At 36.6% G+C, this 24,299-nt stretch overlaps 7 protein-coding genes across 7 annotated transcripts in view; 2 read left to right on the forward strand and 5 right to left on the reverse strand.

Annotated features, from left to right (window-relative positions):
* On the reverse strand, nucleotides 1-2,179 carry CBG01402 (the record flags this gene model as incomplete). Its single annotated transcript, XM_045236876.1, has 10 exons — nucleotides 1-54; nucleotides 101-175; nucleotides 223-424; nucleotides 477-574; nucleotides 644-826; nucleotides 1,399-1,565; nucleotides 1,726-1,809; nucleotides 1,855-1,920; nucleotides 1,965-2,117; nucleotides 2,164-2,179. The coding sequence occupies 10 exons, from the start codon at nucleotides 2,177-2,179 to the stop codon at nucleotides 1-3; spliced, it is 1,098 nt and encodes a 365-aa protein (XP_045091828.1).
* Nucleotides 2,180-3,312: 1,133 nt separating this feature from the next.
* On the forward strand, nucleotides 3,313-4,201 carry CBG01401 (the record flags this gene model as incomplete). Its single annotated transcript, XM_002636103.1, has 2 exons — nucleotides 3,313-3,482; nucleotides 4,171-4,201. The coding sequence occupies 2 exons, from the start codon at nucleotides 3,313-3,315 to the stop codon at nucleotides 4,199-4,201; spliced, it is 201 nt and encodes a 66-aa protein (XP_002636149.1).
* A 1,335-nt stretch (nucleotides 4,202-5,536) lies between these two features.
* Nucleotides 5,537-10,694, reverse strand: CBG01398 (the record flags this gene model as incomplete). The annotated part of the gene is made up of 2 exons (XM_002636101.1): nucleotides 5,537-5,979; nucleotides 10,517-10,694. The coding sequence occupies 2 exons, from the start codon at nucleotides 10,692-10,694 to the stop codon at nucleotides 5,537-5,539; spliced, it is 621 nt and encodes a 206-aa protein (XP_002636147.1).
* Nucleotides 7,670-9,641, reverse strand: CBG01400 (the record flags this gene model as incomplete). Its single annotated transcript, XM_002636102.1, has 6 exons — nucleotides 7,670-7,861; nucleotides 7,907-8,068; nucleotides 8,111-8,217; nucleotides 8,319-8,967; nucleotides 9,195-9,354; nucleotides 9,565-9,641. The coding sequence occupies 6 exons, from the start codon at nucleotides 9,639-9,641 to the stop codon at nucleotides 7,670-7,672; spliced, it is 1,347 nt and encodes a 448-aa protein (XP_002636148.1).
* Nucleotides 10,695-12,286: 1,592 nt separating the features above from the next.
* On the reverse strand, nucleotides 12,287-13,305 carry CBG01397 (the record flags this gene model as incomplete). Its single annotated transcript, XM_002636100.1, has 4 exons — nucleotides 12,287-12,347; nucleotides 12,395-12,851; nucleotides 12,899-13,236; nucleotides 13,283-13,305. The coding sequence occupies 4 exons, from the start codon at nucleotides 13,303-13,305 to the stop codon at nucleotides 12,287-12,289; spliced, it is 879 nt and encodes a 292-aa protein (XP_002636146.1).
* Nucleotides 13,306-16,764: 3,459 nt separating this feature from the next.
* The window catches only part of CBG01387, a gene marked incomplete at both ends in the record, with an annotated part of 35,945 nt that continues 28,410 nt past the window's right edge, over nucleotides 16,765-24,299 (forward strand). Inside the window, 3 exons of the mRNA XM_002636090.1 lie at nucleotides 16,765-16,944; nucleotides 16,988-17,132; nucleotides 17,178-17,310. Of these exons, the coding sequence (XP_002636136.1) occupies nucleotides 16,765-16,944; nucleotides 16,988-17,132; nucleotides 17,178-17,310 (458 nt within the window). The remainder of the gene's footprint in view (nucleotides 16,945-16,987; nucleotides 17,133-17,177; nucleotides 17,311-24,299) is intronic.
* CBG01396 lies at nucleotides 19,363-21,166 on the reverse strand (the record flags this gene model as incomplete). The annotated part of the gene is made up of 7 exons (XM_045236877.1): nucleotides 19,363-19,494; nucleotides 20,005-20,029; nucleotides 20,075-20,185; nucleotides 20,228-20,530; nucleotides 20,618-20,750; nucleotides 20,799-20,943; nucleotides 20,987-21,166. The coding sequence occupies 7 exons, from the start codon at nucleotides 21,164-21,166 to the stop codon at nucleotides 19,363-19,365; spliced, it is 1,029 nt and encodes a 342-aa protein (XP_045091827.1).

A 24,299-nucleotide genomic window follows, 5' to 3' on the forward strand; every position in this document is an offset into this window, starting at 1 on the left:
TCAAAATTCGATACCAAGAGATTGATACATTTTGACAGTGTCGTGATAGACCTCCTGAAAATCCTTAACAATTAAAAAATTCGAGTCCAGTTCAACTTACAGACACACTTCCAAGGATAATTGTAACATCGGCAAGTCTGATCGCAGTCTCACTCCCATCCATATCTTTCTCAATCTGAAAAATTCCTGATATTTTTGGAAAAAAAATCTCCTGTATCTTACAATATAATAACTTCGGAGTGCACTTGTCACCGAGCAATATTGCTCTTGAGCCACAATTTTCAATGTGAGAGTAGAATCTAAGTAGGCCAATTTCCAGATACAGAAGGATTTGAGAGCAGCATACTCGAAGGCGTCAAGTTGAAGACGTGATAATTCCTTGCCAATTTTGGATTGGAAGTGAAGATTGAAATTCGAGATGAGTCTGAAATTTTGGAGTTCGACAAACCGATAATTCTGGATAATTCTAGTCTCACCTCGATGCATCTGTGGTGTCACTTTGTCTCTTTTCGTGCCCATTTTCGTATTCAAGGAATTGTGACATTGTAGCCGCCGCCGTATCTCCGCCGCTAATCTAGAAGACTTCGTCCAATTTGGATACATTTAGGTGATGAGAAAATGCGATTGGTTTACAAATACTCACGTCGTTTGGATTTACTACAGTAGTCCATGCAGAATCCATCCAGAGGTTAGCGAATGAGCAATATCGGAAAAGCACATTGAGGTCAGCTTGTTCCAGAAGATCGGTTCCTGGACAGGTTTCGCAGATTTCTTGCGCCAGCTCGTCGTTTATTCTTTTGGAGATTAGGAATTGTTGGTATTGGTCCTGGAAAAATATTATTTTAGTTGATTTTTTTTGGAGCCAAAACAAATAGAATCGAAGAATACAGTAACGAGGTGACTATGAAAACTGAAGTAGACAGGTTTCTTAACCGCTAACTTCGACCTACCATTGAGCTCAATTATCTCGGATCCTCGAAAAGATATGAAAACGTTTCCAATTGATAAACTGTTTATCATGATATCACCATTATTTTTTCAGTTAAAAAAATTTCGATATCTTTTGAATGAACCGAGATAATTGAGCTAAAAATTCAGATATAGGGTGGGCTTCTGCTAGAGCATTTACGGAAATTTGTCTCCCGCCCGGGTGGCTTGGAGCCGCGGGTAGCCCTCGGGACCCATTTTTCCATCCGTCCAAATGAAAACCCTATTTTTGAAAACTGCAACAGGAATCAAAGCAAATAATACAAAGGGTTAAAGTTGACTAATACAGGTTACGGTATTTCAAACGAAGCAAAGAAAAACACTGTTGATTTTTGAACCTTGAAAAATTCCTACTTATCAAGTTCTAAATAACCATCCTTATCAAATTCCAAATTCCATCCAAAAACTAACCTCTGGTACATCGAATCTCTTTCTGGTGGCAATGGCTCTTCCAACTTGCTTCACATAGTACTGTAGAACGTCATCGTGCTTTGCATTGAGCATTTTATTGAACTCGTGTTCATTGTGCTCCTCAGATTTCGACGTTCCCTCTTTTGAAGTCTCATGTTCTTTAGACACTTCCATAAAAATTACAGAATCCGGAGAACTAGACCTAGTTGAGTTAGTGGGACTATCGATCTCGAAGTAACACTACCAGTGGTACGAGCTGTCGTATAACCTGCAAAGATTGAATTGTAGGAACTTTTTGAAGAGAGGGAAATTTTCAGCAAGACATACCTCTTACGATTTCTTGAACTCCATGTTGCCGCGACTCCAAAATGTACTTCGGCATTTTTGTCTTGTCTTTTTTCTGCTGCACTTCTGAAATTTTATTTTTAGTTAATTTTTCATTTCTATTGCTTTTACGTTCTCTTCTCATCCCAGCTTTGATACAATTGCTGTACCGGCAGGATCGGCAGATAAACTTAATATCTGAAAAATAAAATTGAAAAACACATTTAATACCTACAGTATACCTGGAGTAACCACACAAGCATTATTGGCTTTACACAAAAATCGGATTCCAAAAGAAACGGTTCGCCGGAAAAACGAGGCACAAGCCATACAGGTATGAGCACCAAAATGGTAGCTGGTTCGTTCGGTGGCAGTGCAAACGCGACAAGGTTTTTCTAGAATTTTGTAATTTATGAAATATAAATTCAGGAAAACAAGTACCTTGTCGTCTGTGCATCTTGAACTGATTCAAAAGAAAGAAAATAAATTTTTTATAAGTCACTATTCTAGTCGTATTTTTGAACGTCTCCAAGCATATTTATATAGACGCTCCTATCTTCAAAATCTATTAGTTCAAAAATTCGCAAGAATCCTTTGCGAAACATCTTGTGTTCATTGTTCGTCTTCCCGAAAAATCCGATAAGATCTCTATGCTACAGTATGTTTCACATTCTGTCTCGACGCGCTGCTGTGAGGGAATCTCCGCCCAGAATTTATAATTTTCTAGTTTGGATTCTTGAAAATCATTTGGATTAAGATCGACATTTCAAGGTCTTCTGAAAAGGGATATTCCGGGAAACGTGTGGTAGAAAAGACAGCATACCAAATTTTGTATTGGTTTTTGTACAAAATGTTTTTGGTATCCTAATTAAAAATTTTGTCATTTGATAACGTTTTGACATCTCTCCAAGAAACGAGATAACTTTTGTCAAGTAGTTTTAACCACAAAAAGAGCATACTTATAAACTGGCCCCGGCGTGCCTTCGGGTTCCCTGCCTTAGTTTCTTTCAGAATTGATATTTTAACCCCAATTGAATTGAAAGTGATAGAACTCAACAAGTACTATAACAGGATACTAATCGAAAAATTGTATCTTGTCTATGAACAAAGTTATGAGCCATAAGGCGGCTGATCCGGGTCGAGCAAGGCCCTGCCTGTTTTTTGGGCCGTTTTTTCGTCAACTATGTCCATAGACAAAATACAGTTTTCCACTCAATATCATTTTGTAGTTCTAATCAAGTTATATCATATTCAAATTAGTTGGTCTCAAAATATTGATGCTAAAAGAAACTATGGCAGGTCCAGCGAAGGCACGCCCCAGGTCCCTGTTGACAAGTATTGGGAAGAGGACCTTAACGTAAAGGTTTCACGGATATACAGGCTAACTTTGGTTTTCGATCTTCCCAAAAGATATTGAACAGAAACCCATGAAGAATGATATTTTTAAAAACAAAATCTGAAAAAAATCCCAACATTTTTATGTAAATGGGGTTTTCAGCCTTCTCTCCCCCTTTTCTTCAGTATATAGCCTTTCTCAAACTTTCTGCAAGTCATCGGAAACTTCTACTTTCCATCTTCTCTCCACCAGCTATGAATATTCTTGGCCTTTTCATTCTCGTTCTTCTTGCTATTGTTGCTCCAATCGTAGATGCCCGAAAACGGTGCACTTCGAGCAAGGAATGCGACTACGAGTCAGCCTGCTACAAAGGACATTGCTACACCGTCGACGAGATGTTCGAGACATTCGACATGAAGAAAAAGTAACAGAATTTCTTCGAATTGATTGTGTTTCTTTTCAAATAAATGAGCATTTCCAATTTCTGTTTTTTGTTGTCTTTCATTTGCTGTATTTTGTTGACCTTATCCGAAAAAAAGGACACACCGAGCAGTGTTTATCTGAATCCAGCAAAGAAGATCATTCGTAAAAAAGTGAATGTAACCAAAAAAGACTGAATATGTTGTTTTCAAGTGGTATATCTCATTTTAACGAATTCGTCATACATTAAAAATGTCGACTACAAATTGAAGCCATATTTTTTCTTTGATAAAACACAACAATGTGAAACCGGACCAAAATGAAATGTAATACTTTTTCGAGCACCCAAAATTGGTTGCTTTCAACTAAGACTTTTGAAAAAATCCATGACCGGGACTGTGAAAACGATTTTTATTCAAATTTGAAGCGGCTTGTCAAAATGCGCACCCTTGCTAAACCTTATAAACCCTAATCCGGGATTCAAATTCTTCGTGTATTTTTCGAATTTCTTACATATACACATCGTTGGAAGATCCGAGAGGTGGCTTCGACACCGTAGCTCCGCCAATAGCATCGCGGCACTTCTAAAACTGTCCAAGGAGCTCATGTAGGCGAAATCCCAACCTTTTAAAAATACTTTTTGAATGCAGTTTTTTTTATTATTTTACTTCCATTGCTAATTTTACTTTCAGGTTTACTTCCAGGAACAAAAACGGACTGTGAATGAAACCATAGTTCTAGTCACAACGGTCGGCAAAAACATCAGTTCAAAAAATTCGCCGACGACGGCTACCGTAGTTGTCCTATTCACGAGATTACATCTCCTCGAAGTTCAATGTTCTCCCCGACTTGCATGACGTGTTTTATCGATGGAAACGATCTGCATCGGATATGAAACACTGCAATTTCTTGAACTTTTTTGAATTTTTGAACACTTTTATTTATTTTTATATGTACTTCATGTTTTGCGGTTACTCAAAATGTTCGGATAAAAAGTACAGATTGAGGATCTGTGAGAAACTTTGAAATATCTTTTTTATCATGAAGAATCCTTTCGTTTCAAATGGTCATTCTCACATAGTGTCGCTTCCGAGTTGTATTTTTTCGAATAACTCTCAATTTCACGGCAATCCTCGATCCTGATTCGTCCAACAGTCCTCTGTTGCCTCAGTTTTCAAGAATTTCAGGAAATAGTGACAGTAGGAATTTTGACTAGGAACTCGCCGCCCTTGATCCTAGAGTAATACAACAATTTTAGTTGAAAACTGAATATTTCAAATTATAAAAAAATCTTTAAAAATCTGTATGCTTCCCCAGCAAAAACAACTGGAGAGCCTAGTTTTTTTTTACCTGGGAAATATTTCATAACACGAATGCTCACAATATGTGTTTTGCTTGATAACAATTTTCAGAGAATGGAAAAACAGGTATGAGTAACGCTGGGATAAAATGTAATCATGTTTTTCTCAAAATCTAAAAAACAGGGTTGTCAAAGTAGCCAATTTTCTCGATATATGGAAAAGGTATCAAAAAGTGGTCAACTAATAAAATGTTTATATTGATATCACAATTATTTTTTCAGTTGAACAATTTTTTATTCCTTTTGCAGGAACCTAGATAAATTTGATCAAAGTTGACTGTTAGTGCTTTCTTAAAGAAATTATGATTATTTTATTTGCAAGTTTGAGTTAATTTTTCTTGGCTCCTATGCATGATATCAAAAATATGGCAACTGACAAAATACTTTTGTTATCATGGTAAACAATTTATCAGTGCACAACATTTCATATCGTTCAACGAAAACAAGAGAATATTGCTCAAAGTTAGGGACCCTTCTATTATAGGTTTTACGGTAGGTAATTCTATATTTGAGTTCAATGACGACTGCTAAACAAAAAATAAATTAGATTCAAATACATTTATTTTTTACAAAAAAAATAAATTATCATTTTTCTGGCGTCTTCTTTTCACAAAAACAAAGTCATCCACAAAATGATCTTCCAGATTGTAGCTGAAAAAATTATGATTTCAAAATTGAGGTCATCTTCTAATCTCAACTCACAATTTACTAGGAGTTCCAAAATCAATGTCCCATTCATTATCGATGAAATAAATTGGATCATTCAAATAATCAAAGTCCTCATAACGGATTGCTAAAAGAGCCTCGGTCATTTTCTTGCATCTTCTCCAATGTTTGATGGAACGATGTTTCAGAAAACGATCACTGCTTCCAGGACAGAAATCTTCGTTTCTCAATTTTTCATAATTTTCTGGAGGAGTCAAAATGTGATAAGCAACTTTTGGCATATCGAAAGTAGCTGATTGAAGTGTATCGGATTTTTTTGGAGATCGATTTTCGGGAAGGAGACTTTTGAGAGGTTGCCCGTATACAGAATCAGAAGAGAGGCACCGGTAATTGTTATCAGTATCAAGTTGATAAGTATGACGAATTGGGAATTGGAGGAAATAATTGTGATAATAGTTGATATGAGAAATGAAGCCTGAAATTTCAGATTTATTTTGAAGAACAACATTTGAATAAACTCACACCAACGAGGATCGCTGTCCAGCCAAACGCGGTCATTTATCACGATATCCATGAAGCGATGTGATTTTTGAAGATTTTTAAGACTATTCAAATCTCCTTTGGTTTCCCAACGTTTCTTTTTATTGATAGAATATTTCACAAATGGAACTAAATCCTTTTGGAAGAATGTGTCATCCATTTTTTCATGGAACCCCTGATCCCAGATAGGATCCTTGGGATCAACATGATAAGTCTTCATGATAACACCACCAGTCTTCACTTTATGAAGAATGTAATGGCAGGAAGCGTTACGGTCATGGTCTTTTTCAGTGTCCGGGCGGCCATTTTTCGTCCTAAAAATCATGAAAGCGATTTTACGTGTTTCAGACTTTAACACTGGATTATCTAGAAACGTTTTTCCACAGTTATATCCCATCTTAGTGTCTGTTCCCAACCAAGACCCTGACTGACCTCCCAGTATCTGAATTTACTTGCCAACATCCCATTCTGTATGTCTCATGCCCGTTTCCCTCAAAATAATCGAAAAATTCTGATAACTTGGGTCAATTTTCCGAAAATACCCAAAAATGAGGATAATCTATGATTTCGAAAGTCTATAGATTATGATTTTTTTAAATACTTATGAGAATGTACTTTAAAAGCTCGAAATTGAAAGTTATGTTGAGTTTAAAAGCAAAAATTCGACAAAAAATTTTCAAGTTTTCTAAAATTTCAAAGGGGGTCCTAAACTTATTGGACGGTTGAAAAAGTGTCTTTCTGGTGGTACGCAAAAATGGTGGGATACCCAAAATTAGGTTCTTGGGGTTTTTTTCACATTTGAAGTCGAACTGCATTCACAGCTTTTTGATAACTTTTCTAGTTTTAGCCACATGGTCAAAATATAGGGGGGGGGGGGGTGCTAAACTTAATGGACGCACTGTGGAAGCCTTCCCCCCACGCTATCAAGCTTGATCTTATTTTTGCTTGGCTCCTTTGGTCAGGTACCAAAAAATATCAACCTATGAAATTATTGTGACATTGTGATAAACAAATTATCCGTTGATAACTTTTCCATATCCTTGACAGGAAACGAGAAATATTAGCTCAAAATTGGAAGTGAGGGGGCTTTTCTATTACAGGTATTACGGTATTCAAATGAAAAACCTTAAAAAACAAGAAAAAACTCACCAAAAATAAATGTCCTCGAACATTATTGCTGACCGCCGGTGACACTGCTGCTCACTTTTTCCCTGCATCTTATATACCCCACTGGTGAAATATTTCGCAATACTTTTTGTGTTCAGTTTTTCGTATTTTAATTCACAAACCCCTCCTCCAAGTTTTGAGAAGTTATGAAGCATGACGTTTTTCAAAATATATCAATGACTAATTCGAAAAAAGAAACATTCACCTGAAATGGAAAGGTTTGTTGGAAGCTAGTAACCTATAACGGAAGGTCATCATTGTCGAGCTGATTATCCTTGGTCCTTAAACAATATATCAAAAAGTGGTCAACTGATAAAACGGTTGTCATATTATGATAAGCATTTTTTCAGTTGACAACTTTTTTATATCTTTTACATGGTCCGAGATAAATTGGTTCAAATTATAAAGTTGTTTACTGTAAAATAATCCAATCAAGTAAAACAATTCATTTAAAACTTTCATACACTCGATTCCAAATAAAACTTCTCGACATCTTCCAACAAGCATTTCAATTTCTCAATTACAATATTCTTATATTTTTCAGTTTCATCTTTATCCATAGACTCTAATTTCATATCTACAGCAGCCCCAAACAATGGAAGCAGTGCCAATCCACCCATTGGAAAGAAGAGTTTGTACGATTTTTTGAGCTGAAATGATTATTTATTCAGCAATTTTTCAAGAAGCATTCAAACCTCTTCTGAAGAATACGGTGCTTTATTTTCACCTAGAGCCTCCAAAAAGTATTCATAGAACGTTTCCAATATCTGCTCCCAATGAGCTTGCCGATCAGATCCGGACAGTGTGGAAGTCAAGAAACGGACCAAATCTTCTGCAGGGTTTCCAGTATGAGCCGTCTGAAACCTTTGGAAAAATTCTAGAATGAAAAAAGATGATACCTGATAATCTATAACTTTCAGAGCCGTAAATTGTCCATTTGATTCTTTGGTCCATAAAATGTTAGCTTCCAGAGGTCCCCGAGAACGAAGACGTTTTTGGTAATACCTTGAAAAAATCCAAATTTTTCAAAACAAATTTAATTGTATTCTGAGCTGTGCTACGTGGTCGCAGTCTGTACTTCTTCACGGAAGGATCAGATCGACTTACCAAGAACTTTATTCAAATTGAACGCCTTTTTAAAATCCAAAATCTTGGTTCCATATCCTTGAATTCGTTCCACAATATCCGTAAACTGTTCTGTATCTCGAAGCCTTGTGTGCTCAAAACATCCCTTCATTCCCTCTCCAGACATCATTGCTTCCACACTTTTCGCATACACCGATTCGTCCTCTATCCTCTTGAAATCCTCATTTGGAACCGAAAATGATAAGGCTTGGATTGAAGCAATCAATTTGAGAATTGGTTGAAACTCTTGAACTGTACAGTTCTCATAGGAATGCCTGATTCCGATGCCTTCCAAAAACTCCATTCCAATGAATCCCTTGCAGCGGTTGGTTTCGTCAAACTTTTGAGAAAAATACACCTTTGGAGTTAGAATATTCTCAGCATTCGCCGAGCTTAGGATTTCGTAAAAGTTGATCTCCTGGTTATGCATTGCCAAAATAGAAATTAAAAAGTGTTCCGCCATTTTCTCCTCGTCTTTTGACTTCACTTTGCAAAATCCTTTACTTTTAGCATTGTCAATGAGTCGTTTAATATGGGTAAATGACACAATTTTTAATACCAATTTCTTTGGTAGATCAATAGAAGGGATTGACCAGTCGCAAGTGACTAGGATCACACAAGAGGAGAAGCCCTGGAAATAATTTTGACTGACGTAAAATTTTAATACATAGGAGTCCCTCAAACCGTTCATTTCATACCATCTATCTTTTTACCTGAAAAGGTTATCAAAAAGTGGTCAACTGACAAAATGTTTATCATAACATCAAAAATATTTTGGTAGTTAACACATACTTGATATCTTACACAGGAACCGAGATAACTTGGTTCAAAGAATTTGAGTCAAAAAAGAAAACTTACGTTTCCATCTCCAATAATCTCAAGCAGACTGTCTTTTGAAAGTTCACTTTCCGTTCTCATCTCATTTTTAATAGCGAAGTTTACATCGTCTAAAGCCACATGAGTACTAAATAAGCCATTTCCGTCTTCAAGAATCGTAGTCATTTTTTTGAAGAGAGAACTGAAAAATGATAATCCTTGGCAGAAAAAAATTTTAAATTTAATTAGAAATTTAGAGTTGTAAAATTCAGTAGAACAAAAGAAAATTATTTATGAAAGTTTGAATCGGTCAAAAACTTTTTTGCAAAAAACATTCAAAGAAATTGATTCTTAAAGTTCATAAACTGAAAATTAAAATTCGGAGAGACGAATTCTAACAAAAAATACTAACAGGTTTTTAAGGGAACCCCAATTCCCCCTTATATAACAAGGCAAAATGTGTTGTGTGATTTGTGTTGTCTCGGTCATTTTCCGAGTGTCCGTGTGTTTGTTGGAGAATTAGACACAACGAGAAAACCGGGGGTCAACATAATAATGAGTCGTTGTGCAATATTGCGCGACTGCAAGAATCGAATTATCTATCGTACACAGTTTTTGTATGACTGCGTTGTTAAGCTGGTATTCCCGCGACAAATTTTGGGAAAATTGCTCTTTTATCGTCTTCAATGAAATAGATACACTATTAAAAATGTTTTATTGAAAATATACAGTTTTGAGATCAATCAAGAGAAATGACACTCCAAGAAGATGAATTCAAAGATCCAGCATCCTTCCGGTTCCTTTTATCGACAAAATGATCCACAAGATTGTAGCTGGAAAAAAATTTAGCTAAAAACCTCATTTAATCAACTTACTATTCTTTTGGAGAATCTGAATTGGAAGGATCTTCACTATTTCCTTCAGAAGAATCCGTATCATCGAAATCTTCGAAATCATCGTAGCGAATAGTCAAAAGATCCTCTTTCATTTTCTCGTTTCTTCTTAAATAGCTTAAAGTGTTGCAGCATCCATGATGACATCTGCCAGGCCGGAAATCTTCATTTCGAAGTTTTTCATAATTTTTCGGAGGCGTAATAATGTGATAAGCGATTTTGGGAGTATCAAAAGTGTTGTTGGTTTGGAGATCGGATTTTTTTGGAAAACGATTTTGGGGAAGAAGGCTTTTGAGGGGTTGCCCGTATACAGAATTCGAGGAAAGGCACCGGTAATTGTTATCAGTATCAAGTTGATAAGTATGACGAATTGGGAACCGTAGGAAGAACTCGTGAAAGTAGTTTTCTCGAGAAATGAAACCTAAAATATGAGTATTTTATCTAACAGAAAAAACATTTCAGTATACTCACACCAATAAGGATCCATGTCAAGCCAAACACGATCGCTAACAACAACATTCATATCACGATACGAACTTTGAAGATTTTTAAGACTATTCAAATCTCCTTTGGTCTCCCAACGTCTCTTTTTATTGAGGGAATATTTTACAAATGGAGCCAAATCCTTCTGGAAGAACGTTCCATCCATTTTTTCATGGAACCCCTGATCCCAGATAGGATCCTTGGGATCAACATGATAAGTCTTCATGATAACACCACCAGTCTTCATTTTACGAAGAAGGTAGTGGCATGAGGCGTTACGGTCATGGTTTTTTTCAGTGTCCGGGCGGCCATTTTTTGTCCTGAAAGTTAGGAAAAAATGTATATTTAGAAGCAGTGAGATTTTTTTTAATTTTGCATTTTTTGGATTTTCAGAGTTTCTGAAATCCTGGAATTCTGATTTTCTTGAATATAAAAAAAAAGAAACTCACCAAAAATAAATATCCTCGAACATCTTTGCTGACCGCCGGTGACACTTTTTACCTTCTGCTGCTGCTTATATACCCCACTGGTGAAATATTTCGCAATAATTTTGTTTGTTCAAGTTCCAAAAGCTCCTCCCTGTCTCCATGACGCTATCTGGAAATGGGGTGAATGACTAATTCAGGAAAAGGTTAAATGATAAAAATGGTCAGCTACAAGATTCGCAGGAGAGCAAAAAGTGATGTCATGTGTTCGTGAATGGAAAACTGTTGTATTTTTAGAAAAAATAGGGTCTTGAGGGAAGTGAGACAGCGAAAAGTTTGGGGGACAAAATCGCTCCGAGCATCGGTCGGCAGCCGTCTTTGCGCCCGTTTAGCTCAGCCGGTAGCGGCGATGTACCCTTGATCTGTTTCTCAGGAGTTCAACTCCTCATGGAGGTTCCCTAGAAAAAATATCTAGAAAAAGGTTTTCGATGTTTTGCCTCCTTTGAAAAAATTGAGCTTGCTGTCAAAATATTGGATATGCCGTTTGAGCTACACGCTTTACCGAGGGCAACTTTCAAGCTGAAATTTAAATAAAAATTCTAGAACATTCCGGCTTTCCGTCGTGCTAACCCTACCACTGACTAGCTCCTTGCTATCTTTAACTTCCTTATAAACATGCTAGCTACCCATAATATTTACAAAAACGTATTTTTCGGATGGTTTTTGGCTGTCTGGACCATTTTCAGGAGTCTCGAGCTCGGTTGTCAAGTGTCCAATCGCTTTAAATATTTTGGAGGTTGTAAAACAGGCCTAGATTGAAAACTTTGCATCCAAAGAACTTTTGGAAACTTTCTAGTTTTGCAGCTATTCGCCGTCTCTGAAATCTGTTTGTTTTTAGTGTTTTCGTACATACGACAACGCGTCAAATAATGGTATGTTTCAGATATTGGTGAATAGCTGAAAAACTGGGAAATTCAGCCCAGCTCCAGACTTGTAAAATGATCAAAGTGACAGAAAGTCAATCAAAAAATACGTTTTAGGATATTTTAGTGACCGGCTTTTCTTGTATTTGCCCCATCCTTGCCCTGTCCTTGCTCATCCACTTGTTTAGCAGACAACATAGAATTTTCATGGTTCGTCTCACCAATGTTACATTTTGTTAATTTAGTTGGTTTAGCACTTCCTGATATCTCTCACAAAATTTGAAAAAAATTGAATCACAAGAAATGCAAGAAAAAGAAAATCTTCAAAACATTTATTGAGATCTTCATACTTAATTAAAATACCGGTTAATAACTTATAACAAAACACGTGATAATTTAACAACTTTCTCTCACTTCGCTGTCCTCTTCACCATCGTCCATTTATCCACAAAATGATCTTCGAGGTTGTAACTGAAATGTTCAGAATTGTTTAATTTTTCAAATATCTTCCAACTCACCACTTTTTCTCTGGCTCCTCCTCATTTTCCACATAACCTTCCTCATCCCACTCATGAACATCATCCCACTCCCTATCCATCAACGCATCATAAGTGATCCATTCGAAATAATCCTCATCGATCCAAGACTTATAATTGGTTTTCAAATTATCTTCAGGCGACCACCACCACTTCATTCTCACTCTTCCAGGATGAAATGATTTTTGAACGAGTGCTTCGTAGTTCTTTGGAGGAGTGATAATGTGATATGCAACTTTTGTTTTTCCAGCAACTTTTGAGGTTTCCAGGCAAATTGGAGATTTACAAGATGATCGACTTTCAGGGGAGAAATGTTCGATTTTTTCACCAAACACTGAATTGACAGATGTGCACTGATAAGTCTTATCCTCGTGGAGTCTATGGATGTTTCGAATTGGAAACCAGTTAAAGTACAAATCATGAAAGTAATAGCGGCCAGCTGAAAAAATTAAAATGACTGAAAATTTTAAAAATTTAAAATCTTACAAATAAATGTTGGACATCTAAATTGAACTCGATCAAGAATCAATACCTCCATATCATCATATAGTTTTTGAACCTCTCCAAGAATTTCAATTTTATCATTTTCCACCATTTCCCATCTCTTCTTTTTGTTCACCGAGTAGGATACATATGGAGCGATATCCTGACGAAAAACAGTTCGATCCATCAAGTCATGAGCTTTAATTCCAGCTTGCCCCTCTCCAAAATCCATATGATACGTCTTAACGATGGTTTTCTCGGTCTTCAAACAACGTAATTTCACGTGGCAAGCAGAATTCAGGTCATGATTCTTTTCAGCGTCCGGCCGGCCATTCTTGCTCCTGAAACGGATCAATTAGCAATGGAGCGTTTTTTAACAAGACTCACCAGAAATAAATTTCCTCGAACATCTCTGACCAGCGGGCGCTTTCTCTTCACTCTTCCTACTGTTTATATACCCTTGTGGTGAAATGTTTCGCAATCACGTCACTATTTGCGTTTGAAACTTTTTCATGACTTTTATGTCAAGGGAGGGATGAGTAATAAGTGAAAAGATGATAAAGGAACATTAGGATACACACAATCAAAACTGGAAAGAGCGTGATAACGGAGAAAAATGTTTTTGGGCAAGAACTCTCCTCCTTCTTTTGGTCGCGGCGTAGGGTGTATGATCGTTAGCTCGAAGGAGGGGAGACAAGAAATTTTATGAAGTTTTTTTGAATTTTTTGCGGTATATATCTTCCCACGAGTCCGAGGAAACTACTTATAAGAAATCCTTGAACTATATTTGAGAAATAATGTATTAACGAAATATCAACAAAAAAAACCTATGTCTACATATCTCCACCTTTAAACTTGGTTTGACAGCAATTTCCTTATTTTTCACATTAATTTTCATACAGGAAAATGAAATAAAGTTATAGGATTGATGACAACAAAAAATAGATCGTTTCAAAGTTCGAGATTCAATATTAGTGGTTCCGGGATGAATAAGAATCCAGCATGAAGAAGTGATGACTCCAGTAATGAACATAATGAGAATTATCCACTGAAAATTGAAATCCGAAGACTTAAAAATGATTATAGTCAAACCTCTCTAAACTCGAAGACGAAAGATGGAGCGCTTTGCGCATCTAGTTTTTCAATTGATTCTATCATACAAATTGTAACATTCCCATCTTTTTCGATCGAGCAGGGACTATCCATATTTCGGTTATATCTCTCAGGAAGAAAACTTTAAAAAAAGAACCACAAAATTTCCAAAGCCAGAAAAAAATCGGCTTTTATGGAAGAGACTTTGTCTATCTCTTTGTTGTGCTTTTTTTGTGACTTTTCCTAGTTTGGGGCTCCGCGCACATCTTTCCCTGCAAAGATCACAATTTTTTTTCAATTTATGTGTCTGTAACACGAGGATCTGATATTGCTGAAATCGTTCTCAACGTGTTTGAAAGATCATTTTTATAAATTTGCAGCAAATTCTCCAATGTCCTCTTAAAAAACGTTTCCTTGTCAACTAAGCAATTTTTCTGCTCTACAGCCTTTTATTTATTTATTTATGGGGGTCAGAATCTTAAAGGTGGGGGGACATGAAAAAAATAATGTTCTCGAAATTCCGTTCAAAGATGCCCCTCGAGGAGTTGAACTTGTGAGGGCGATGATTGAGGGTGCGGCGCCGCTACCGACTGAGCCACGCGGGCAAAGAGAAAGCGCACGCCCGATTGCATACATAAAGGCGAGGACGACAGCTGTACGCAGAGTGACATTAAGCGTTGTACACCGTGACGGTAGAATATACCCTAGCTACAAAAAAACTACGAAAAATCTCCTGTCTCCCCACCTTTGAAATTCTTCAAATTCAGGCGTTCAAAAGGTGGTCGCAGAACTTCAAAACCTCCAAAATCTCCCTTTTTCAGAGTGGAATTAAACTTTTGTGGATCGGCCAAAACGTGAATTTCGGAATTTTTCCGGTTTCTCGTTTCCGGATCACGTTGATGGCTCCAAGTTTTTTGTACGTAGATTTTGAAGGGAGACGTTTATTTTTCACATCTTTTCATGACCTAAATAGGTGTTTCAGTACAAACTGAGTGTGGAATTAAACTTTTGCGGAGTACTGTATTACATAGTTTGATTATTTCCGGTACGTCTACAGTTCTGACAGTTACAAATTCTTCACATGTTCAGGAAATTAGAAAAAGTCGTATAGTGGAAATTACTTCTCTTTGTTTCTTCGTTGGTCGGTACAATAACAGATCTCAGTAATTCCAGTAATTCATACTGTACCATGTCTCTAAACAACGCTACAACTTCTCCTAGAGATTACCTTTTCTGGGTCTCTGTGACGCAGTTCGTCCCAAAAATTGGTTTCTTCTCGTCACTAATATTTGGTCTCATTCTATTGTTTCTAAACTTTTTGGGTGCTCAAAAAATTTTTGGAACCTACAAATATATGATAAGTGCATTCACAGTGTTTGGAATGGTTTTTGCCACCATGGAAATAATTGTATACCCTGTATGATAGATGGATATTAAAAATCGAGAGAAATACGAATTTCAGAATGTGCATAACTACAACGCTGCATTTCTATTCTTCAGTTTCTCAGAGTCTTTCGGATTAAGCGGCAAATACACAAAAACCATTCCTATTGCAGGATACACATTTTTACATTCTGCTACGATGTCCCTATTATCAGTACAGTTCATTTATCGATATTGGGCGGTTTTTGAGTAATTATATTGGATTTTTCATCGAACTTTAACATTTTCTTTCAGTGTCGAAAAATTGCAATTCTTCAAAGGACGATTTGCCTTAATCTGGGTTTTGTATTGCGCATTTTTTGGCTTTCAATACTCGCTGAGCACGTATTTCTTTTTCACACTGGATGAAGTATCCACCGAGTACTTCCTCGAAGAAGTACTTATTCGCTATCACAGAAACATCCAAGAGTTTCCGGCAACTGCCATGGTTGCCTACGACCCCGTGGACGGATCTGTCCGCTGGTGGAATATAATGGGAATCTTGAACCTTTTAACAGTAGTAAACACTCAATACGCTGTTATGATCTACTGTGGATGGTCGATGCATATGCAGATGGAGGATAAGATCAAGAACTTCTCAGGGATGCTGAGAAGACATCATCGGCAGTTTTTCAAAACTTTGGTTCTTCAAGTAAGCGATAGACCTTTAGCTAGGCACAAAAGCTCATTTTTCAGATCACCACCCCAACTGTCATCCTATTCATCCCCATCACTTTAATTATTATCCTTCCATTCTTTAATCTGAATGTCAGTATTCCATCTGGTGTGTTACTCTGTAGTTTTACTCTGTATCCAGCCATGGACTCAATTTGTGTAATGTATGCGGTTTCGGAATACAAGAGAACAGCAATTCGCATATGCCGAACAATTCAAAAAGTCTGGAAAGAGGTGCAAAGAAGAAAGCGTGAGCCATCAACGTTATCAACAGGTCCTGAAGTTGTTGCTGCACAGGCTTAATCAAATTCCCAAGCTAGCTGAGCTACATTCAGTGCTTCTCGACAGATATAAAACGGGTAGTCCCTTCAAAATCTCAAAAATGTCTCATTTTCCCTATCTATAACAGAACAACTATTTAGAAAAATTCTCCGAATACACTCGAAATGTTATCAAACAAATTATCATAAATCTTTGGCATTTTCAAAGACCAAACTTTCCTCGCTCTCATACAATCCTTCAATCATTCGATTATATTTTCTGCTGACTGTAGCAGTTATAGCTTTTTGAGTTAAAACAACTGATAACAACGTTTTTTTTTCCTTTTCTTATCAGTAGACAACACCATCCGTCTTGTATATAAACATGCGACCGAAAAATTCAAACATAAAGAACTGAACATGTTTTTTGTTCTAATTGTTTTCACTTTTCTAACTTGGTTAGTCGTAAGGCAGTACCAGAAAGTATCCCGACTACCACCAGGACCAGTTTCTCTTCCACTAATTGGAAATTTACCGCAAATTGTTTACTATCTATACACAACCGGAGGAGTCGTTTCGACTTTGGATTTTTTCAGAAAGGTTTTGCATTTTTCAAATTATGCCTCAATTCTGCTAATTTCAGAGGTACGGAAACATTTTTACCTTGTGGGTTGGTCCAATCCCTCATGTGAGCATTGCCGATTACGAAACATCACACGAGGTTTTCGTAAAAAATGCCAACAAGTATGCCGACAAATTTCATTCGCCGATTTTCCGAGAGATGAGAAGTAAGAGGTCAGAAAAAAAATAATTTTTAAATTTTGAATTTCCAGAAGACATTGGAATTCTGACCGCAAATGGGGATCATTGGCAGGAGATGAGACGGTTTGCGCTGTTCACGTTTAGGAATATGGGAGTGGGAAAGGATTTGATGGAGACGAGAATAATGGAGGAGTTGAATGCCAGGTGAGCGGCCCCTCTGGCGTTTAACCTTTGGCAAACAAAATATTCCTACATTTCCTTAACTGACACGAGTCTCAAAATATTACATGCCACACTTACAGATGTGCTGACATTGACAAAGCCGCTGTAAACGGAGTCACCACTACCCAAGCAGCAGAATTCTTTGATCTCACCGTAGGAAGTATCATCAACAGTATCCTGGTTGGCAAGCGATTCGAGGAACACAACAAAAATGATTTTCTCAAAATCAAGGAAGTCATGGATGCTTCTTTTGAAACATTTTCTCCATTTGATATGACAATGCCAGTGTGGATTCTGAAAAACTTCTTCCCAAGACGTTTCGAAAAAATGAGAAATGGTCAAGAGAGTTCGAAGCAATTCGCGGCAAAGGAAGCATTGAAAAGGTGAGATTCTTTATTGAAAGGTGAGATACGCTATCAGAAATTCAAAATAATTTTTTTCAGAATCGATGAGATCAAAGCTGGAAGGTATGTGATCGATGAGAACAACTTCCAAGACTATACCGATGCGTTTTTGTGGAAAATGCAGAAAGATGGAGAGAATGAGGACTACAAGTAGGCTTACTTGAAGACTTAGTCGAAAAAAGCTTTATTTTTTAGTGTTGAATCCTTGAAGACAATGATTTTGGACTTGTGGATTACTGGACAGGAAACTACCACAACCACTCTGATTTCCGGTTTCAACCAGCTCCTCCTACATTCTAAATTCATGGAAAAGGCTAGAGCAGAATTGTTCGAAATAACTGAAAATGGATCTCGTAACGTCAGTTTATCCGATAGACCCAAGACACCATACTTGAACGCTGTGATTGGAGAAATTCAACGTCACGCTTCGATTCTAAATGTCAACTTCTGGAGATGGAACAATGAGCCAACCTATATGGGAGGGCATATGGTGGATTCCGGAGCACTGGTGACGGCTCAATTGAGCGCTCTTCATGTCAATGAAACAGTTTTTGAACATCCAGAGAAATTCGATCCAGAAAGATTCATAAGGGATGAGAAGCTTCTTCAAAAAGTGATACCATTTGGTTTAGGAAAGCGTTCATGTCTCGGGGAGTCATTGGCAAGATCCGAACTTTATTTGGTAGGTCCACAGACTTATAAAGAAAAACTAAAGTTTTTTCTCAGATCTTCGGAAACCTCCTACTCCGATATAAATTCCAACCACATGGCGAGCTGTCAACCAGAGAGATCATGCCGTATAGTGCTGGAAAACGACCATTCAAACTGGAAATGCAGTTTATTAAAGTTTAACCGTACTGTATTTCGACTGTGTATTTTTTGCACATAAAGATTTTCTGACTCATATTTTTCCTACCATAGCTGTCCTCAGTGTTTTACGTTCATTAATCGTCTTATCACCAGAAATACAATGTCTACCGGAACATTATTCAGGTACAAAATGCATTCCATTTTTCATTATTCACTACGAAAATTAATGCCAACTAACTAACTGGTTTTCTGACTCAACTTTGCTCAGTTTCCAACAATTAATAATCGTTGATCATCAGAAATGTAATGTCTACCGGAAATTGCAAACTCACACGATTTAGCGAGAACATGTATTTCATTTTTCATTATTCACTACAACGAATAATGCCGACCAACTATCTCTACCTCTCATCAATTACTCTAAATTTTCGAATTTTCACATTTTTTGACAAGTTTAGCCTTTGGAATGTTGTAATAGTTCACACACTGTTCGGAAAATCTTTGGCACCTATGAATATCTTATTGTCTTCTTACAAGCCTGAGTATTGTGTTACGCTACTTCATAAAGAGCTGAAATTCCAAATCTTCCAGTTTTGTATTTTCATCCAAGAGATGAATCTATCGGAGCTAACTGTCTCTGACTCACTGATAAACCTCAATGATCTCTTAACCTGTTATTTAGTGTCATGTGGTCCAGAAAAAATAGCGGCAGTATTTGTAGTTTGAATACAAGTTGTATTATACAACATAAATCACAGCGACAAATGAGATTTATTGCAGAAAATACAAAACGAACCGTAATTTATCCAAAATGTTTATTTCACGATCTAATTTTCACAAATTGCATCTCCAGCTTGAATGGTCTCTTGGCAAAACTATACGGGAAAACGTCAGCGGTCGACAGTTTTCCGTGTGGTTTGAAATTATAACGGAGCAAGAGATTTCCAAAAATCTGAAACAAAAACAATAATGCTTATGAAATCTGAATATTTCAACTCACCAAGTACAGTTCTGCTCTGGCCAGCGACTCTCCAAGGCATGCACGTTTTCCAACACCAAAAGGTATAATTTTCTGGAGAAGTGGTTCATCACGAATGTATCTTTCTGGATCAAATTTCTCTGGATTTTCGAAAACAGTTTCGTTGATATGAAGAGCACTCAATTGAGCTGCAACCAGTGCTCCAGAATCCACCATATGTCCTCCCATATAAGTTGGTTCATGGTTGATTCTCCAGAAGTTGATGTTCAGGATTGAAGCGAGCCGTTGAATTTCTCCAATCATCGCGTTGAGGTATGGTGTCTTGGGTCTATCGGTTAAGCTGAGGTTACGAGATCCATTTTCAGTGATTTCCATCAGTTCTGATCTGGCCTTGTGCATAACTTCAGGATGTAAGAGTAGCTGGTTGAATCCAGAAATCAAAGTTGTTGTAGTAGTCTCTTGTCCAGTAGTCCACAAGTCAACGATCATAGTTTTGAGAGTCTCGATACTGGAAATTGTATGTTCAAAAATAATCAACACTTCATACACTCACTTGAAATCTTTGTTCTCTCCATCTTTTTGGATTTTTAACAGGAATGCATCAGTATAGTCTTTGACGTTGTTTTCATCGATAGAATACTTGCCTGATTTTATTTGATTATCTCTGAACACAACAATTATAATAATTCTCGACATCTGATCTCACCTAATTTCCGCTTCTTTTCCCACGAAGTCTCTAGTCTCTTCATTGGAATTGATAACAGTATCATAATGCGCTTTGAAGAATGTCTTCAAAACCCATACTGGCAGCATCATGTCGAAAAGAGACACAATTTCAATAGCGGAGTCCGCAGAATGTTTAACTTTAAAAAACTCTTCTTTGTTATCTTCATCAAATCGTCTTCCAACTAGAATATTGTTGATAATACTTCCAACGGTCAAATCGAAGAAATCAGAGGCTTGTGTGATGGTGACTCCATTCACAGCGGCTTTGTCAATGTCCGCGCATCTGAGAAAGTTATGTTTTAGTTTACGAAGGGTATGAAGATTCAAAAGGCTCACATACTATGTATTTCTACAATAGGATATGACATACCTTGCATCCAACTCCTCAATAATCTTCAGCTCCATGACATCTTTTCCAACTCCCATATTTCTGAATGTTTGCAATACAAATCTCTTCATTTCTTGCCAATGTTCTCCGTTTGTTCCCGCTACTCCTTTATCGTCTGAACAAGTGACATAGTTTTTAATTATTTTAGTACAGTAATCCTCACTTCTGATCGCTTGGAACAGGGGAGCAATAAACTTGTCGGCGTATTTGTTGGAATTTTTCACAAACACTTCATGAGCAGTGTCGTAGTCGGCAATGCTCACATAGGGGATTGGACCGAGCCACAATGTGAAAATGTTTCCATATCGCTGAAATTCAGAATACTCGAGACGTATTTAAAAACTTCAAAACCTTTCTAAAAAGATCGAAAGTTGGTACAATTCCTCCTGTTGACCAGAGATAATACACAATTTGCGGTAGATTTCCGATTAGTGGAAGAGAAACTGGTCCAGGTGGAAGTCTTGACACTTTCTGGTATTGTCTTACGACTAACCAAGCGAGAAAGACAGAAACTAGCAAAATTAAGAACATTTTTCAAGTTGACCAACTTATCCATTGGTTTATATAGAAGGTTGTTATTGGGTCTCTTGATCAAACACTGGCGTCTTATCAGCTGTTAAGTGCTAGAAAGACTACACGCGCTAGAGGAACTAGAGAATTTTTTCATAGGCTAGACGATTTTTGAAATTGAGAAAAAACCTATTTTTTCTACTTGGGTGAGACCATACTGGTTTGGAAAAATCTTAAAGAAATTTTTTTTCGAGAAATCGGGTACCCGAAAAATTTCCCGGAGATCTTTTCCGGAAAGTTTTGTTCTTGAAATTTTTCCCGAATTTATTATTCGGGAATTTTCGAAAAAATCGGGAAAAAATGGGAAGTTGGTTTTAAGTGCTTTTTTGCCTGTTTTTCTCAATTTAGGATTTATCTATTATTTTTCATTTCTCAAAATTGTCCAACGAATTTGTTTGAATAACTAATAAAAAAGCAAAAAATGGTTGAAAATTTGAGAAATCTAGAAAAATAATGACTGGAAAATTTCCCGAAACATTTTTCTGAGCAATGAAAACTATCAAAGAATTTCAATCGGCGAAACTGTTTCGTGATACTCCTTCACTCAATCTCAAGCATCTCAAAAAAAAGTCTGCATAGAAAATAAAACTATAATTTTACAAAAAAAATGGTTGCAGAACTAAAAGAAGTGTGTTTCAATTAGTTTCTTTTCAGGCGTTCTTAAATCTCCCACACATGGAAAACTGTCAAATAAAATTGGACGATTTCAACGCTGAGCAATCATTGATTGATTTATACGGACTACCATTTCTTACAGGATTTCTATCTAACAAAGTCTGGTTTTTGAAAATTGAATCTGAAAATGTGATTTTTGTTAAGTTTCGCTCTTCATTTATTGTTTCTAATCGAAATGACGAGGACGACGTCCCAGTAGGAGCTGTTATTATTTTGTCATTGTATTTTTTGGAAATATTTTTTAACTGAAAAAAATGTTTTTTAGTGAAACAAAAACCTATTTTGGATAAGGCTTCTGTGAATGCCAAATTAATACTCACTGGTAGTGTCGCGGGCTGGAAACAAGGGACCAAGAGCAGCGCCTCAGTCTGGCAGGAAACGAGATGAGGAGCGGCGGTCCCTAAGGTTGCTCTCCTTTTCTCACCAGAACTTTAGTTCATGTTTATTCCGTTTTATTCTTTTATGTTTATTTTCTTAACTTAATCTCTCTATCTCTTTTAATCATCTCTCATTTAGTTTCTATATTTTATCTAGTCCTTAGTTATATTGTAATCATTTACCTCTTATTATCTTTATCTTTTAAGAATTTAAATTCACTCGTATTTTAATTATCTTTTATAATAAATTAGTAATTATCTAGACGACTGTGTTTGTTATGTTTTTCAGGTATAAAAATTTGATCTTGGACGATGCCCCAAGCGTCCTCCAATAGTAAAAATGACCGTGAGACACTTATACTCAAGGATACGGTGTTCTTAACAATCATTTTAAAAATTTGAATTTGTTTCAGAAGAAGCGGAAATCAGGTGAGATTAGACGTTGAAGCTTTTCCAGACTTCGCGCCCTCGTAGCTCAGCCGGTAGCGGCGCTGTACCCCTGAGCTGCATGTCATGAGTTCAACCCCTCATGGGGGTTCTCTATGCAAAATATCAGGAAAATTTTTTTTTTTGGTGTCTGGCATCCTTTGAATGCGTCGACAGGACTGTAACTTTCTTCAAAATAGAGCTGAAGCGTCCAACTTTTTTGTAAAATGTAGCAAATAACCCTATAAAAATATTCTGGAGCATTTTTACCCAGGAAACGGAAACTTTTCTGATCAAAATTCACTTTTTTGGAAAATTTCGGATTTTTGGATTTTTTTTTGTTTTCAAAAAATCTGACGATTATGAATGTGTAAAATTAATTTTGAACTTGATTTAAAAAATTATTCATCATTGTCTTCTATTTTTTCCGAATTTATGAAAAAAAAACCTCCAAAAACCCGAAATTTTCCAAAAAAAAGAATTTTGTCGCCAAAAAAGTTGTTTTCCGTTTTTTGTGTAAAAATGTTTCAGAATATTTTTTTTCTAGGGTTATTTGCTACATTTTACAAAACGTTTGACACTTTAGCTCTATTTTGAATGAAGTTACTGTAAAAAAAACTGTTGAGTCGACAGTGTCGACGCATTCTTTATGGCCAGTACTGTATGTCGAAATGAAATCAGGACAGTATTCTGTCGATGAGAACAATCTGCAAGTTTATATCCATTCCTGTTGAAAATTCAAGGGGATGAGAAGAACAATGATTTCAAGTAAATGTATAAATTGTTTAATTATTTTTGAACCAGTCGATTTCCGCCGCCTATCGGCGGCTACAATCTCCTGGCTTCACTTAAAACGCGTGAATTTTAAAACCGGAGAGAAATAGAGGATGATGTTGAAATTGATGTTTTGGTTGCTCTGAAACTACGATGAAGGAAAAACCATATTTGAAAAAATCAGGGTCCGGTGTTTCATTTGATAAAAAAGTTACTTGAAATATTGAATACTTGAAATATTGGAAGTTTAGAATACTTAGAATTCGAAAAAAAATAGTTTTTGTTTGGAAATATTGAAGTTTGAAAAAAAATGATTCCTGGAATTTCAAATTCTGAAATTCGGAGATTTCAATATTGAAAAGTTGCGAAATCTCTGACTCCTAGTACCAAAGTTCCCAAATCTGTGATTTCTGTAGTTTTTTTCTGGAGTCCAAAGTGTTGCAAGGCTTCTTGAAATAACAAAAAAAAATGTTACAATGAAATTCAAATCTTTGATAAATCTTAGTAAAATCATAGGAACTTTTGCGAGTCTCGACGGGATGGAGATTAACTGTCGCATTGGTTTCAACTTTAGAAATCTTGTGAATTGGAAATCTTGGGAAACAGGGAATGACTTTGGGTTGCTTTCTTGGTCCAGAACTTTCAGATTTGGAAAATTTTGGACGCAATTATCGCAGAAATTTAATGTCACGCTTCGATCATGTTTCCGACTTCTTGAGAATTAACCATGAAACAGCCCTTCGAAGATTCCGAAAAACTCGATCCAGAAAGATACATTCGGGATGAGTCACTTCTCCAGAAATATCGTTTGGTGTTGGAAAACATACATGCCTTGGGGAGTC

This window comes from Caenorhabditis briggsae (assembly GCF_000004555.2).
Source record: "Caenorhabditis briggsae complete genome, chrV, whole genome shotgun sequence".
Lineage (NCBI taxonomy): Eukaryota > Metazoa > Nematoda > Chromadorea > Rhabditida > Rhabditidae > Caenorhabditis > Caenorhabditis briggsae.